The following is a 14,252-nucleotide window of genomic DNA, read 5'->3' as shown; positions in this document are numbered from 1 at the left end:
TGCCCTCCTACACCTTCGTACACTTGGGATCAAATGCACTTTAAGCCACGAGTTGCAACCTATTTTCTAGTAAACATTTTTCTGTATCATAAAACCATAAAATTTGGCACAGTTGTCATCTCCACTGGAAGGCAGCAGAGAGGTGAACAGGACTGAGGCGCAGTTTGTCGAGCTGTCTGGAAGCAAAGGGGGATGGTGCCCTGGGCTTGTCCCCCGGCTCCTCCACCCAGCCCTCACACAGCTATGTCGTCAGCGTCCTTTATCGCTTACTGCAACAAGAGCAGGGGAAGAACCTTCGGATCATTGCAGTAACCAAAATTTAACAGAGAGCCAGACAACAAGAACATGAGTTCTCGATGAAAAGTCCTCTGCTGGCAGTGGTTGTGCAAGTGGCCACGAATGCCAGAGACTGGCCTCCCTCCTCCCCTCCTACAGATTAGTTTGCAAAAAAGACAAAGAGTCAGTACAGTTTTCTATTAAACATACCCCAAAGGCCAATTCTTCTACTGTCAAGTGAGACAATTGCAAAACCAAAATGTTGTACAGTGGAAATAACCCAGGACAAATCCTACAGGCTGCTACTTAGGTCTGGCAGAAATTTTAACCTAAAAATCAAAGCCACAGAAAATATCAGGGTGGGGGGGTTATTCCCCCCAAAGCCAGGGTAAAGTTGGAAGCAGAGCTGAAAGGAGGCTGGACCGGCCTCAAGACATTATGTTTGTAATACACTCCACGGAGAGCGCGCTTGCCCTCAGCCCCTGAAAAACACGAGCGGAGTCGCAGTGGGGTTGCAGGACAGACACAACTAAACCTTGATTTTTCAACAGATTAAGTCAGACAATTGACATAGTGTTCTGCGTGGTTCGGGGTAGGCTCTTCGTTAGGTTTCACGGCAAAAAAGCTCAGATAGAAGCACAGACGGTTCGGTGGAAAAGCTGGTCTACGATGGCTGCGGCTGGCTCTGATGCTGCCCGTTGCGGATTTCCATGTGTCACTGCAAACACAGCATCTGCGCTGACCCAGCAGAAACAGCGAAGTCTCTGGGACAAACCTCAGGTCCGGTGCGACCACTGCGCGGCAAGAGCTCCGTCTGCTGACGGGATTGCAGTGGTACAACCCAGCAGAACCACGGAGTCCGGGCACGCACAAGGAGAGCGAAGCGCCTGAGAACCCAAGTCTCCAGAGGCTGCCAGTCATCAACATGCAAAATCAAATAAAAAACAACCCCCAAATTAAAAAAAAAAAAAAATTAAAAAAAAAAATAGGCCAGACCTCGCAATGGATATTCTTCCCACGCACACGCTCCAAGCAGCTCCGGATCGGCGACGGCAGAGCCTGCCGCAGGTCGTAGGTTCACAAAGCGACACCGCGGAGCCGGCGCGCGGCTGCAGAGGCTGTCTGCGCTGTCTTGCGCCGCAAACGGCTCTCTTGCCCAGCGCTGCAGCTCAGAGAGTTTCTTCCCCTTAGTTCATGCTCCAAAATGCTTAGTTGATGAGTGAGAGTTAGAGCCTTTAGTACACTGTTCATCCTTGTCTCAGTTTTGGCATTTTCCTCCCCAGAGCACCAGTAACAAATACTGCATTCATTGCCTTATTAGTACACACAGATAACGAAGCAGCCCGTAGCGGGGCTAGCAATCCGTGCCAGGTGCTCTCAGCCCCACTGGCACTCAGAGGTTACGCTGAAGAGTTCTGCAGGCTCCGAGACGGCATAAATTCAGGAAGAGAGGGAACATTACACCCTTCAAAGTGGAAGCGGCTGCCAGCATCTGCTCGAACACCAGCCCAGCTCCATCTCTCCAACAAAGCCACTGGTAGTAGTTCACCCAGAGCGTGACCCCCCTCACTCAGCCTTCCAGTACTGGCTGGTCAGCAGCGGCCTAAAGCTAGGAAACTACAAAAAAGTGTGTGGCGATGCCAAGAGCCCTCTTCCCATAAAGCTTCTAAAAGTCTCTTCGTGACGGCTGGAGGATTACACTGCAAGGAGACAAGTCTATGCCATATGGAAAATACATCATAATCCAAAGTAAAATGCTGTTTGGATAAATATCATTAATACATACATTGCATTCCCACCACTATTCTCAGAGTAAATGTGTTTCACCAGCAACGCTCCTGCTTGTCTTGGTCCCAGGAACAAGTCTCTGCTCACGGTGAAGCTGGACGGCGACTGTACTGGACTCTGTATCTGTTCACCGGGACCCCGTGGACATTCACTGTCTCACAAGTTGTTTTACAGGGCACCATCTCCTCATCTTCATCTCCCATTAGCCAGTCTTGAACTACATCAACTGCCTCCATGGTCACGTTCTCTTCTAGCCACCTATTGTGCCACTCTTCAAACTGCTGGTGGTGCTTCAGCAGCACCATTGGCTGTACCTGAAAGCAGGACAGTAAAGGTCACTGAGAGGTCTCTGGGGGAGAAGCCAAACCCTCACCTCTTTGTCTGAGATGTGCATGCTTTACAACACAACACAGACAGTAGAAGAGGAAGCTGCATACCTGCATACCTTTCCATACCTGCATACCTTTCCATACCTGCATACCTTTTCACTGCATTTAAAGACCTCTATTTCTTAACGTTTGCCACTCCCCCTTAAAATTTGCATGGTAAAGAAAAGGCTGCTAAACTAAACCGAAGTACAGAGCATTTACCAGCTCTCCTCCATGTTTCATCCAACACAGAGTAGTAACTTCTGGGTGTAGTTTGCAGGAGTTCAGCCACAAGACTTCTTATCGGTACCTGTCTTTTGGCTCACATCCTCAACCTGAGCTGCAGAGAGAGTAATAGGAGATGCACCTGCTTGGCTCGGCAGAGCGCTCCCCGCCGGTACATGTAATCCTCCGAGTTCATGATGAACATCATTTTGTGGGTGTTGAGCTTGAACCGGCAGTCCACATTGCAGGCACTTTCCACCCCAATCAGCCTCTTCCAGGAGCTCTTCACTTCGCTACGCAGAGCTCTCACTTGCTTACATTGCCACTTGCGAAACTTTTTTAGGTTTCTAGAACAAAACGAGGATTACAGAGCACGTGTCACACTTGGTTGTCCACTCCCTTAAGGTAGCAGAGCTCACAGCACAAGTGTGAAATTCAGACTTTCTCCAGGATCTCCCTCCACGCACTCTGTGACAAATATTTAGTGAAATGGAAATAAATTAGACCTCAAATTCCTCTCAGAAGGGACTGCTTAGACAGTCCCACTCCTTTCTAAACACAGTTTCATGAACAAACCTCAATGCAGTGGTCATAAATTTTCTCTTCAGCACAAGAAGCAGTACCAGCTGCTGCAGGTGTGATTCGGGAGGGAGCACGCTCACCTTTGCAGGAAGACCGGTTTCAGTAAGAAGCCATCGTTCTGGTTGTTCGGAGCTCCTTCTACGCCAACGTACTGCTCCATGTAGTTAGCCAGGTGCTACACAAGAGAGACCCATTTCCAGTCAGATTTTGCTCTCATCAAAACAATCACCACTGCAAAAGAACTAATTTATTTCCCAGCCGCTTTTTATGAAGCTGATTCATGTTGAAACTTTTTTACTACTGCACCCATTTCTGTCCATGACCACAGCCCCACATTTAACCTTCCCACCTCCCAGGTAAACTCATCCTCCTGGCAAAGTCTCACAGTTTGGAACAAGAAAGCAGGAAAGCATTCTTAAGACACCTGCTTTGTCTGTGGTACAGCAGGCTCCATGGCCACTGTGATATTACCTGGACCTCCACAGGATCTTCCGTCTGGGTTTCTTCTGTATCCAGAAGCTCAATGGTCATGATGACCTGGCCCTTCCGCTGGAGAAACATTACCTGTAATAAAGTTACAAGATATTGGCCACATGGGTTCACAACAAAATGCTGTCTATTCACAAGTTGTTTGGACAACAAATACGAGCTAGGAGAGAAGTCAGCAGCGGGGCTGCTCAGCGAGCCAGAACGCCACTGTACTGTCTACACTCCGGCTCTGGTACCTTCTCTCCACACTGCGCTCTCTCACCATTGTGGCCTTGGAGCTTCCAAGCCCATTTCTCCCAGGTAAAGTGCCACAGTTTCTTTATGAAGTTCCCTGGCAGCAAGTTCTTACCTTGAAACAGTTCTCATCTGCCATGCAGCGTTCAGCCTTCCACTGATAGCTGGTCTCCTTCGCTGCCCGGACACACCTAGAGGATAAGTTACCTCCAGCGGCACCTCGCTTCCTTTCGTTCAAGTAGAGCTCAACGACCTTCAAGCAGATGTCATCGCTCACTAGATGGTGAAGCTTCCATTAAAAAAGGGGGAATTCAGTCAGCAAGTCTGGGCCGAGACTTAACTCTGGTGTGTTATGAAAGGAGCACAAAGCTCAGCACAGCATCACACCCCAGAAGTACCAAAGCCTGAACTCCAGGGACTTCACACACTTTGCTCTCTTTTTCATTACTTTGCAATAAAAGGAACAGTGAGGGGCTGATGTGCCGTAACTGTAACACAACTACAATTAGAAGACAGATTTGAGTAAAAAAGAATGGACCCTTTTATTTTGGCCTTAGATGTATTTTGGGAATGGCCGAATTTTGAAAAGACTGGAACTTAAAAAATAGAAGGCCAATGGATTTTCTTTTCCTAAGGTGGTCCCTGTACTGAAGCTGAACTATCTCACTGAACTCCCTACATACACAGCTTTTCCATGAATGTGCCTGAAGTGCAGTGAGCCCTGGCACTGCAGGGTACTGCGAGACACCTCCCTGTCTATAGAAGGGAGACGTGTAGCCCCCCAAACACACAGCACAGCCCTCAGATCAGTTACCTGGCGGACGATATTCTGCACCAGTTTGTCCATAGTAAAGCCAATATAGGCATGGATAGTGAACATCTCCCTCAGAGTGTCCTCGTACTGCGTTGGGTCAATATTCCCGTCCAGCAGACTCCTCACCATATCCAGGAACGCAGGGTAGTACTCCTCCAGCTCCACCTCACCTGGGAAGGGAAGTGCAGGCACTTAATGCACGTAAGAGGCAGAGTGAAGACAAGAGGTCCAAGGGGCAGCACTGCTCAAGAACCGTGATATTCGGTACTGAGAACATGCGGACAGACAGACAGACAGTTCTCTGCAAGGAGCGCTGACAGCCTCGAACAGTTTTAACTCGGGCACTTCCACGACTGCCCCGTGTAATCAACTGTTTTGTTGTGGAGCCATTTACATTTTAAATCAAAGCCACGGATTAACACAGCGAGACACCTGAGAACATCTGACGACAGTGGGGTGGCATGAAGTCTCTACGCATGAGAGCTCTCAGAAGATAAATCACAAACTAGCTACTGTTAGATTAGCTGTACCCACAAATCAGAAATAGAGTGGAGCTTTGTACCTCTCCATTCCTCACAGACCCGCCTGCTGGTCTCAGTTACCCAGATATAGACAACCCAGCACTAGCAAAAGAGCGTTAAGGATGGATTATGCCCCAGATTATTCTTACTTGGTTGCTTCAGCCTTAGTTCCATGGCTGGATCGTTGGTTTTCTCTTTCCTTCCCTCACAAAGGAGTTTCTCTCTCTCTTTTTCAGTCCGATATTCTAGAAGCTGCTTCTGAGCTTGACGATAAATCTTTAGGAGCCTTGAGCACAGAGTCTGGTGAAGGCGGAGGAAGAAATACCAATTATTATTGACAAAGAATAGACTGTAAACATCATCCAGAGTGTTGTGGGGCTCAGCAGCCGTGACATCACAGAAGGTTGCTTTCGCCTCCAAAGGACTGCTTGGAGGCCCAGGCACATGTTTTTTCCGTAGCTCAGGAGTATCCAGGTTCTGCCCCTGATGGTTTTCTCTGTCCTCATCTGTTGATTCTTCAGAAATACTGTGCTCAGGGGGCTGAGAGAAAAACAGCTCAGGGATGAAGTGATGCACTATCTGCCGGATGGTTGCTTGATCCTCCTTTTGGATGGTGGGCTGCCTTTTTACATAATAGCTGATAAGAGACGCCGCATCTTCCAAAATCTGCTTATCTTCATAGATAAAGATAAGATGAGGCTCATTTGTGGACGAACTTCTCCCCTCTGAATGCTGCTCCTGATGCTGTAATCAAGAGACAAATAGATAAAGATCCTTCCAATCCATGCTCAAGAGCCATTCCTGCCAGAAGAAATAAGCCAGTATTAACGCTACGCTTGGGACAGTCGTTACCGACTGAGAACTCTTCAGAGCACCACCAGTTCACAGAGCACCACCAGTTCAACAAGGTGCCAGGTGCTACGTAGACATCCAGGTCACACGATAAATGAAGGACATAGAGGATGGATTATCTACCAGCATACGCACCTCATCGTAGACGCTCTCAATTTCATTCAGCAAGCTCTTGGAGCGCAAAGCTTTGGTGTCGTTTTGTTTGAAGTTGACGGCCTGGTGGTCAAGGGACTTCAAGTAGGCTTTCTCATACTGCTCCCGCCAAATTTTGTTGAAGCCCTGCTGGGCCTCCCGCCATTCCTCCTCTTTTGCTTTCAGTCTGCATAAACGTACAATCTACTTCAGTTCAAACAGACAACCACAGAAATACACACAAAGCATTTCTAACGTAGCCAACTGTGACGCGCCAGAAGCTTTTCAGTATTCCTGGAAGCAACAAATAAATTAAAAAAAAGCACCACCCCTGAAGGTCAGCTATCCTTTGAAACAACATCTACAGAAAATAGCTGCTTAAAAATGCTTTAAAAATCCTTTATCAGTTTGTTAAAGAACCCAGGTGAACACAGAGGAATGGGAATTACCTCTTAAGAACAACAGGAACTGCAGTAACCGGGTTTTTTTTAAGACTTTCAATGATCTCTGGTGCTTTATCACCATAAATGCGATAGATGGCCCTGCGCTGGATCACCTCTGATGTTCCTCCCAAGCAATCATCCAGTCGAAATTTCTCCTGATCCTCTTGAGTCAGTCGTGACAGTTTTTTCTGCACGCTCTCCAGCACACGTATCGTGGCTAAATTGGTCTCCAGGACAACATCCAACTGTTAAGAGTCCACAAAAGACACAGTTAAGAACAGACATAGCAGGAAAATGGAGACTAGCAGCGCCAGGTTTGTGGCATGCATTTCAGCCCCACTGGGTGGAGCTAAGAAGCATCTGCAAGGTTTCTCACTGGAAAATAAACCTCCCCCAGTTCTGCCGAAGGTAACGTGCTTTTTAGAACCGAATTCATGCCCAGAAAAAACAATTAGACTCCAAGCAAGTGGAAAACACCAAACTCTAGCTCAAACCAACAAATACTAACAGAACGTTCAGTAATTGGCCACCAATTAATTCAGTCAAAATCCTCCTAGCTAGAAGTTTCGCTTCCGGAGGAGGCAGGCAGGCAGAAAGGAAGGAAGCTCAGTAGCAGAGGTACCTCAAACCGCTCATCTTCACAGCGGTGCAACTGCTCCTCATAAGGAGTCTTCTTGGAGCTGACAAAAGTGGAGTCTTCAGACCAGGATGGAAATGAAACCCAGGTATCATTTAGCACCTGCAACAGCACAAAGACACGACATTGAGCAGAGCCGTATGAGCCCAGAGCTGTACTCGTGGGGTCTGATACTTCTCTGGTTTCTTTTTGCACAGTTCTCCCCTGAGCTTCTACTGGCAGTTTCAGACCTAGTTCACAACTCACTGTCATGACTCAGAAGATTAGATGTCTGCGTGGAACTGTGCCAGGGCCCTGCTCAGAAAGCTCAAAAGCACCTTCCCCATCATCTCACAAACCACAGAGCTCACTCTGCAGCAATCGGCAACCGTAAGTAAAGGAGAGAGCGTTGCCAGCCACAGCGAGCCTTGGGAGCACCTATGCTGCAGCTGCCTGTTCTCAGCGAGAACAGCGCCTAAGAGCCTGGCTCTTTCGGGAGAAAAGCTGTTTCTAAAGGCCACGTTAGGCCACTGCTAGAAAATTAATGTCAAGCTATTCAATATTCTTTTCTGTCTATAGGAATACATTTGCGTACGCACACAGACTCAAAAGACATTGAAGTGAAAGATGCGATTCGAAATGGGTTTAGATAAAATCAGTAAAATGCACGTGGTTAGTCTTATTTTGATAAATTGGATGAATAAGCGCTGTGGGATTAAAGCTGGCTAATCAGCATGAGAGGGGGGAATCCGCATGCAGAAGCTGTAGCACGAACTACCCCACTTCAACTTCTGTAAGCGCAATGTGTGTTCAGGGATTGAACAGGTTGATCCCAAAGTACCTCCTTGCAAATGGCTGTTCTTCCACTGCACTTTGGCTGCTGATAGGTTTTTGGGAGAGCCCGGTAACTTGACCCTATGCGTTTGCAGGAAGCATAATCAATTTCCCGACTCATTCCATCCCCAGATCGGTCGCTCAGTGGAGAAGCAAACGAAAGCTCTTTCACACCAAGAAAGGACTTGAACTGTGCAAAGAGTTCGGGGAATTTCCTTCAAAAACACAAGTAAGCGGATTTTGTTATTTCACTCTGACAGTTTGAGGGTGGCTAATGTGTGTCATAGAAGTGAGGGAGAAAATCTAAACGAACTTGGTGTTGCAGTGAGAAATCTTTCACCAACGTTCTACCCCTGTTATCATCCTCTCTGCACTACTTTAGGGTTTTTTTTGGCTTAAGACAGGAAAAGAATTTCCCTTCACAACTTCACGAATACTCCCCTTAACTGCCTGAGGAGTCACTGATCCTTGCCACGTGACTCTCCCTCTTCTCTTGGAAGCCAAACGGCGTGAGAGGCTCACATCAGATCTAGAACTACTTATCCTTTTCCCAGCTCTGTTTGGAGATTTCATGTTTATACTTGTATTACATCTTGAGAGATTAGAACAGGGCGTGTGAACAGAGACTACCTTCCAGAATTCGCAACATTCTCTGCCCCCAGTGATTTAGTGTAACAGCTGCTTGTGAGGCTCTCAACTGGATGCACAGACACAGGAAAACACCCACCCCAAAATGCTCTTTAAGAGCTGTGTAGGTATGTTAAAAGATTCAGATTTCATTATTCCTCTTTTTGGATTACCCTTCAATTTCTTGCCTGCTACCTAGGAGATATTTCTGAAGTTAAATCCAAAACTTTATTATCAAAGCTCACAACATCTACCAAAAAGTAACAGAGCAAGACCTAAAAGGTATGGCACAGCAGAGAAGGTAGTCAGTAACTTACCCTAAAAATGGTGTAACTAGCTGGAGCAACTCAGAGCCAGAGACCAACTCCTGGTTGAAGAGAGCAATGCAACGGAGAAAATTTTCGTAGACTTCCTGACTCTTCAGCACCCTACGCACCTACAGCACAGTTTGGAGCGAAATGATCAGATCACCTGAACACCACTTTAATTTAGCTCATATTCTAAGTAGTCTGAACCACGGGTGCAGTGACAAACCTCTGTCTACACTGCAACATAGAAAGAGAACAGCCACAAAAATGCCCAGTTTCAAACAATAGGCTAGGAACTACTGGCGGTACCAGGAGGAAACATCACTGGAAAATGGTGTAAGAGACAAGCAGGCAGGAAAAGGTCAATTATCAGCTTCTAGTCATCTTCCACACCCACCTGGCTTCTCTTTTATTGGTCTGTCTTTCTCTACCACCTGAAAAGTCTGGCAATTGCTAAGCGCTGACATAGATTGTATAGAAACCAAATCAATTCATAACCACATAAACGGTTGAAAATGAGTCCAGAGCAGTGAGAACAGGCCAAAGACCGACCTTGTCAAAGAAGGAAAACTCCTGCAGCGTTCCGTATTTTCCCACTGTCGCTACTGACAGATCTTTGGTACCTCGCAGCTTCATTTTCTTCTGTTAAAAGAACAAGCAGTTTCACTTAAAACGTTGTGACTCAAATGCTATCAAGTTCCACTTCGCTGACACACAACAGCTCTCTGCAAAGGCTGAAACCCCGAATTTCCCAAACAGTGATCTAGCACTGCTGCGTCAAGTCCTCCGCAGCAATCTCTATCAAATGACTCCCAGCTAAGAAGAAACAACAACAACAAAGGATTATTTGAGAAAGAATTCCAAAGAAAGGTTTCTTTGTAGAAGCAATAAATCATCCCTTTCCAGGGCCAACACTTAGTGCAGAAGATCTTGATATTTAGTGTGCAACATGTTACCACATACATTTAAGCATAATTTAAAAGTGCCCTTTTTCTACAGTAATTACTTTAAAAATAACTTTGAAATCTTGTTTCTCCTACCTAACACCTGCATACCCCAAAGGCTACTCATTACTCCTTGATCTACAGGTTATTCTAAGTTTTCACTTGCTAAAAGATACCTTTGCTGGGCCAGAGACAGGACGCAACAGCAGGGGTCTGGATCGCTTTTTGCTGTGCTCCAGATTCTTCTCATGCTCAGTTTTCTGGACGCTGTTCACTTCACAGGGTCCATTTCCTGTGAACTGAAGTAAATAAATAATGATTTCAACGTTCTCTTCCCGACTGGCGCACGTAAAGACTCCTACACGTCTGAGCAGGACAGGCAGCCTGCAGGTAAGTCACCCGCTCTGTGAAATTCCAAACAATAAAGAGGAGCAAAGCCCAGCTACTGGCTGTACATTTTCCCATAACGTTTTGCATTCCTAAAGCTCCTTTATGTTCCCTACAGACAGACAGAGCATCCACTGATCTGCCTTTTTCTAAGCACACACGTACCAAAGACCTTTTAGCCTCCGGGAGGAACTGTCCAAACTCAGAAAGCAGATCCTCCTGTCCCCTGAACAGATTTGCTACTTCAGTAAACACTTCTTCCTCCGACATGCCCCGAAAGGGTCGGCCTTTAGTGTTCAGCTGCTCTTTCTGAAAAGACACGCACAGATGTCAAAGAGAGTCAAACCCACACCCCGCTACGCCAGAAAACTCGTCAGCTCAGCCAAAAACCTTATGCTACACAAACCTGAAATAACTACCAGACAGCCCAAGGTTCTCACAGATCTTCACACAGAGTATCACTAGATCAACCAAAGGTTAGGAAAGACAGATCTAGATACGACCCCTGGACACCTCAGACCCTGGGAAGCTCTGTAATTCTCAAGCTTTTGTCATTTCACGCGATTATCTACGAGGCAACGCTGGGCAAAGGCTAGGGCTTGGGAACTGTACAAGCCTGTTCAAAGGCAGACATTTCATCTGACAGCTGCTCCTCAAACAGCTACAGCGCAAACCCACAGTCGCTTATAGGGAAGACTTTTTACCTGGTAAGTATGAAGAATTTCTAAAAAGGATCTGTAGATTTCTGGATGGTCAAGAAAACGCGTTTTGATCTTATTCACGTAACTGATGGCATTATTGAACTCTACAGAATCAGACTCCAAAGGAATTTGGGATTTATCATCTTTGTACGGAAGCTGTTGCCTGAACTCCTCGGAACAGTCACTGTGATTGTGCGAATTCTCCTGGGAGTAATGCAACAGCAGCCCGCCGCCGGGGAGAGCGCTGGGAACAGGCTCTGAGGGCACCTAGTGGCATAAGACACACAAGACAGTGACTTGTACGGAACCATCGGTGCAAGTTCCACAGCAATCTCGCATCAGGATTTTCAAGCTGGTTAGATAAAAAAGGTCACCTCGTGAAAAAGAAAGAGAAGAGATTTAATTAGCCAATAAATTTCCCTACCTAGCTTATTAACACCCTCAGTTAACACCAATCCCCTAAGTCCTATCTGGCTTATGAACCAGCCGACTCATTACTGCTGCTGTCACTGGGACACGGGAGAGGGTGTACCAGCCACCAGCCCCACAGCTGCTGGTACCACTGGTTTATTTCAGAGGAACCATCAGTTTTAAGAAACATATTAAAACATAAGGCTCTTAAAGATGCTAAATTTCTAGCAACAGAGAGATCTAAGGGAACTGAGATCTAAAAGATTATCTACTGCTACTAATTAGACTTAAACCACAAGTTTATCAGCAGAATTCAGGTAATAGCTCTGTTTGAGCCTCCACAACCACACAGCAACAACAACAACACAGAAGCAGAGGCCAATACATCCTACAGTCTTTCACTGCCGGGTGTTAGCAACTGCATGGCAATACCTGACATGTCTTTTTTGCCTGTTGCCTAAACATGTTTCCCAGTTTCTCAGGGCAGACTGGAAACAGAGTCCTTCCGGGATCTCTTTTGGAAATTTGTCACTACAGACATCACGTATTGAGAATCTATGTAAACACAACGAGCCAATTACAATTTCAGTTTTCAAATCTGACTATTTGGAGTTGAAGCAGCACTTCATGCAGGAATATCATTCTTGTGTAAGCTAAACTAACTGGTTTGAGAATAAATATTTCAATTTATATTACACACATTATCATAGACTTCAAAAACCACATAAAAGCTTTAGCAACATGCAACACATAAATCTTCATAGCCTAAACCATGCGAGAGAAGTGTATAGTGACACATGTAACAGCATTTATTTAGGGACTATGAGCTCTACAACCTACCTGACTATTCAAAGGTGACTGTATACTTAACTTCCCGTTCTTTGGAATTTCTATCCTGTAGCCCAGAGGAAGGAAAGCATTGAATCCTACAATGAGGTCGGGATGCTCATGGAAAAGCTGTGAAACACGTCGGATTACTCCAGGTGTGTCAATGCTAAAATTGAGAAGAGTTTGTTACTTGCATCCAAATGAGAAATACAAGTTAAGCCTAGAAAATTACAGAGGTCTGTGAAGCATCCGGCTTCTCACAGATGCAATTTTTAACACGCAAGTTTGGGAAGCTCAGACCTAGAAATTAGCCCAAGTAGAGGGAATGACCACTGCAGCCTCAGACTGGGAGTGTCATCCACCAAGAGGGCATATGAGTGTGCAGGTTACCCAAAACGGGCAAGACAGCCATCACCTCTAGGGCTGACAGGTCTCAGAGAGCCTCTGCTCTCAACCTGCTTCACTTATTTTCCAGATCTGCATTTCAGAGTGGGAAGTTAAAATAGATTCGCCTTTTCCTGTGGATTTCATCTCTGGAAAATGATGGGATGGACAGAGACCCTCCACCTCCAGTGTCTAGTGACTGCACGACTGGGGAACAGGCCAGCAGGGTAGCCTGCGTGACTGCAGAGGTGGAAAGATGGTGTGAAAGCTGGGGGACCCTGCAAAGGCAGAGACACCCCCACAAAGGCTGAGGAGCTCCCCGGAGCAGCCCTGGCGTGCAGGGCCTGGGCTTTACCTCTGGCTCTTGAACTCTTTCATGATCTCCAGGAAGCCATTGTAGGTGGCGGGGTCGCTGCCAAAGCGGATCTTCACCTGGTCCAGGTAGGAAAGCGCATCCTCCACCTGCAGGGCAAGAACATGGGTGAGGCCCACAAAGGGGCAACAGTCCCTGGGGCACCCCACGGCCCCAGAATGGGGGCAGGGGCACCCCACGACACTGAGGGAGGTAGGAACGGGCCCCGAGGGGAGCCCCACAGCACCGGGGAAGGGGGAGCAGTCCAGGGAGGGGCACACGTTACCAGATGAAGAGGCTCTGAGAAAGGCAGGCCCCGGTGGGGCACCACCGTACTAGGGAGGGTGGACCTCACGGTGCCGGAGGAGGATGGCAAGGCACGGCGGGGCAGACGGTACCGGGGAGAGGGGACGAGGTCCCCGGGGAGGATGACCGCGGTATCAGAGAACAGACGGGCTGAGGAGGAGGGGCGCGGTATACAGGAGGGGGCAACAGGCCCGGGGGGGCTTCACGGTACCGAGGAAAAGGGCGCAGGCCCTAGGGGACCCCACGGTACCGGGGAAGGAGGGTGGGGGTGCCCCACGGCACTGGGGGGAGAAGGCCCCGGGACACCCCACGGTACCGGCGGGGGTAGACAGGCGCCGGGGGGCGGGTTCGGCGCCGCGGACGGGGCGGGGCAGGTCACGGCGTGGCGGGCAGGGCCGCCCCGGGGGGGTCGAGGGCGGCGGGGAGCGGCCCTTCGCCGGGGCGAGGGAAGGGGGGGGGGGGGGCGGGGAAGGGGGAAATCATGGCGGTCCCGGCGGGTGGGGGGGGGGGGGGGCAGCCGCCGGGGCGGTCGCCGCACTCACATGCACCGGCAGCTTCTCCTGCGCCGCGGCCCGGCCGCCGCCGCCGCCCCAGCGCGGGGCGCTGCCCCCCCGGCCGCCGCCGCCCCCCGCCGCCATGTTGGGAGTCGGGCAGCAACGCGCCCCCCGTCAGCGCGTGAGGGAGCGCCTGCGTCAGCGCGCACGGCGCCGCCGGCCCGCCCGCGCGCCACGGCCCGGCCCGGCCCAGCCCGGAGCGGAACCTTCGCGGCCGCCGTCGGCGCCGCTCGGGAGCGCGCGCGCGGCTTCCGGCCGTTCGACTGCCGTGGCGGG

The 14,252-nt window shown here is 48.7% G+C and overlaps 1 protein-coding gene across 1 annotated transcript; it reads right to left on the bottom strand.

Moving 5' to 3' along the window:
• Window positions 1-1,456: 1,456 nt before the first annotated feature.
• SIN3B (SIN3 transcription regulator family member B) lies at window positions 1,457-14,060 on the bottom strand. Its single transcript, XM_086477370.1, has 19 exons — window positions 13,965-14,060; window positions 13,120-13,226; window positions 12,393-12,546; window positions 11,145-11,408; window positions 10,606-10,749; window positions 10,230-10,352; window positions 9,662-9,751; window positions 9,119-9,237; window positions 8,182-8,389; window positions 7,347-7,463; window positions 6,731-6,969; window positions 6,285-6,468; window positions 5,447-6,041; window positions 4,777-4,946; window positions 4,078-4,251; window positions 3,711-3,803; window positions 3,320-3,414; window positions 2,800-3,004; window positions 1,457-2,378 (listed from the first exon to the last, which is right to left on the bottom strand). Exons 1-19 carry the CDS (start codon window positions 14,058-14,060, stop codon window positions 2,148-2,150), a joined length of 3,408 nt encoding a protein of 1,135 aa, XP_086333496.1. The 3' UTR covers window positions 1,457-2,147.
• Window positions 14,061-14,252: the final 192 nt, after the last annotated feature.

The sequence above is a fragment of the Leptosomus discolor genome, chromosome 24 (genome assembly GCF_034619465.1).
Source record: "Leptosomus discolor isolate bLepDis1 chromosome 24, bLepDis1.hap2, whole genome shotgun sequence".
NCBI classification, from domain to species: domain Eukaryota; kingdom Metazoa; phylum Chordata; class Aves; order Leptosomiformes; family Leptosomidae; genus Leptosomus; species Leptosomus discolor.
This window is presented reverse-complemented; position numbering and strand designations above follow the sequence as displayed.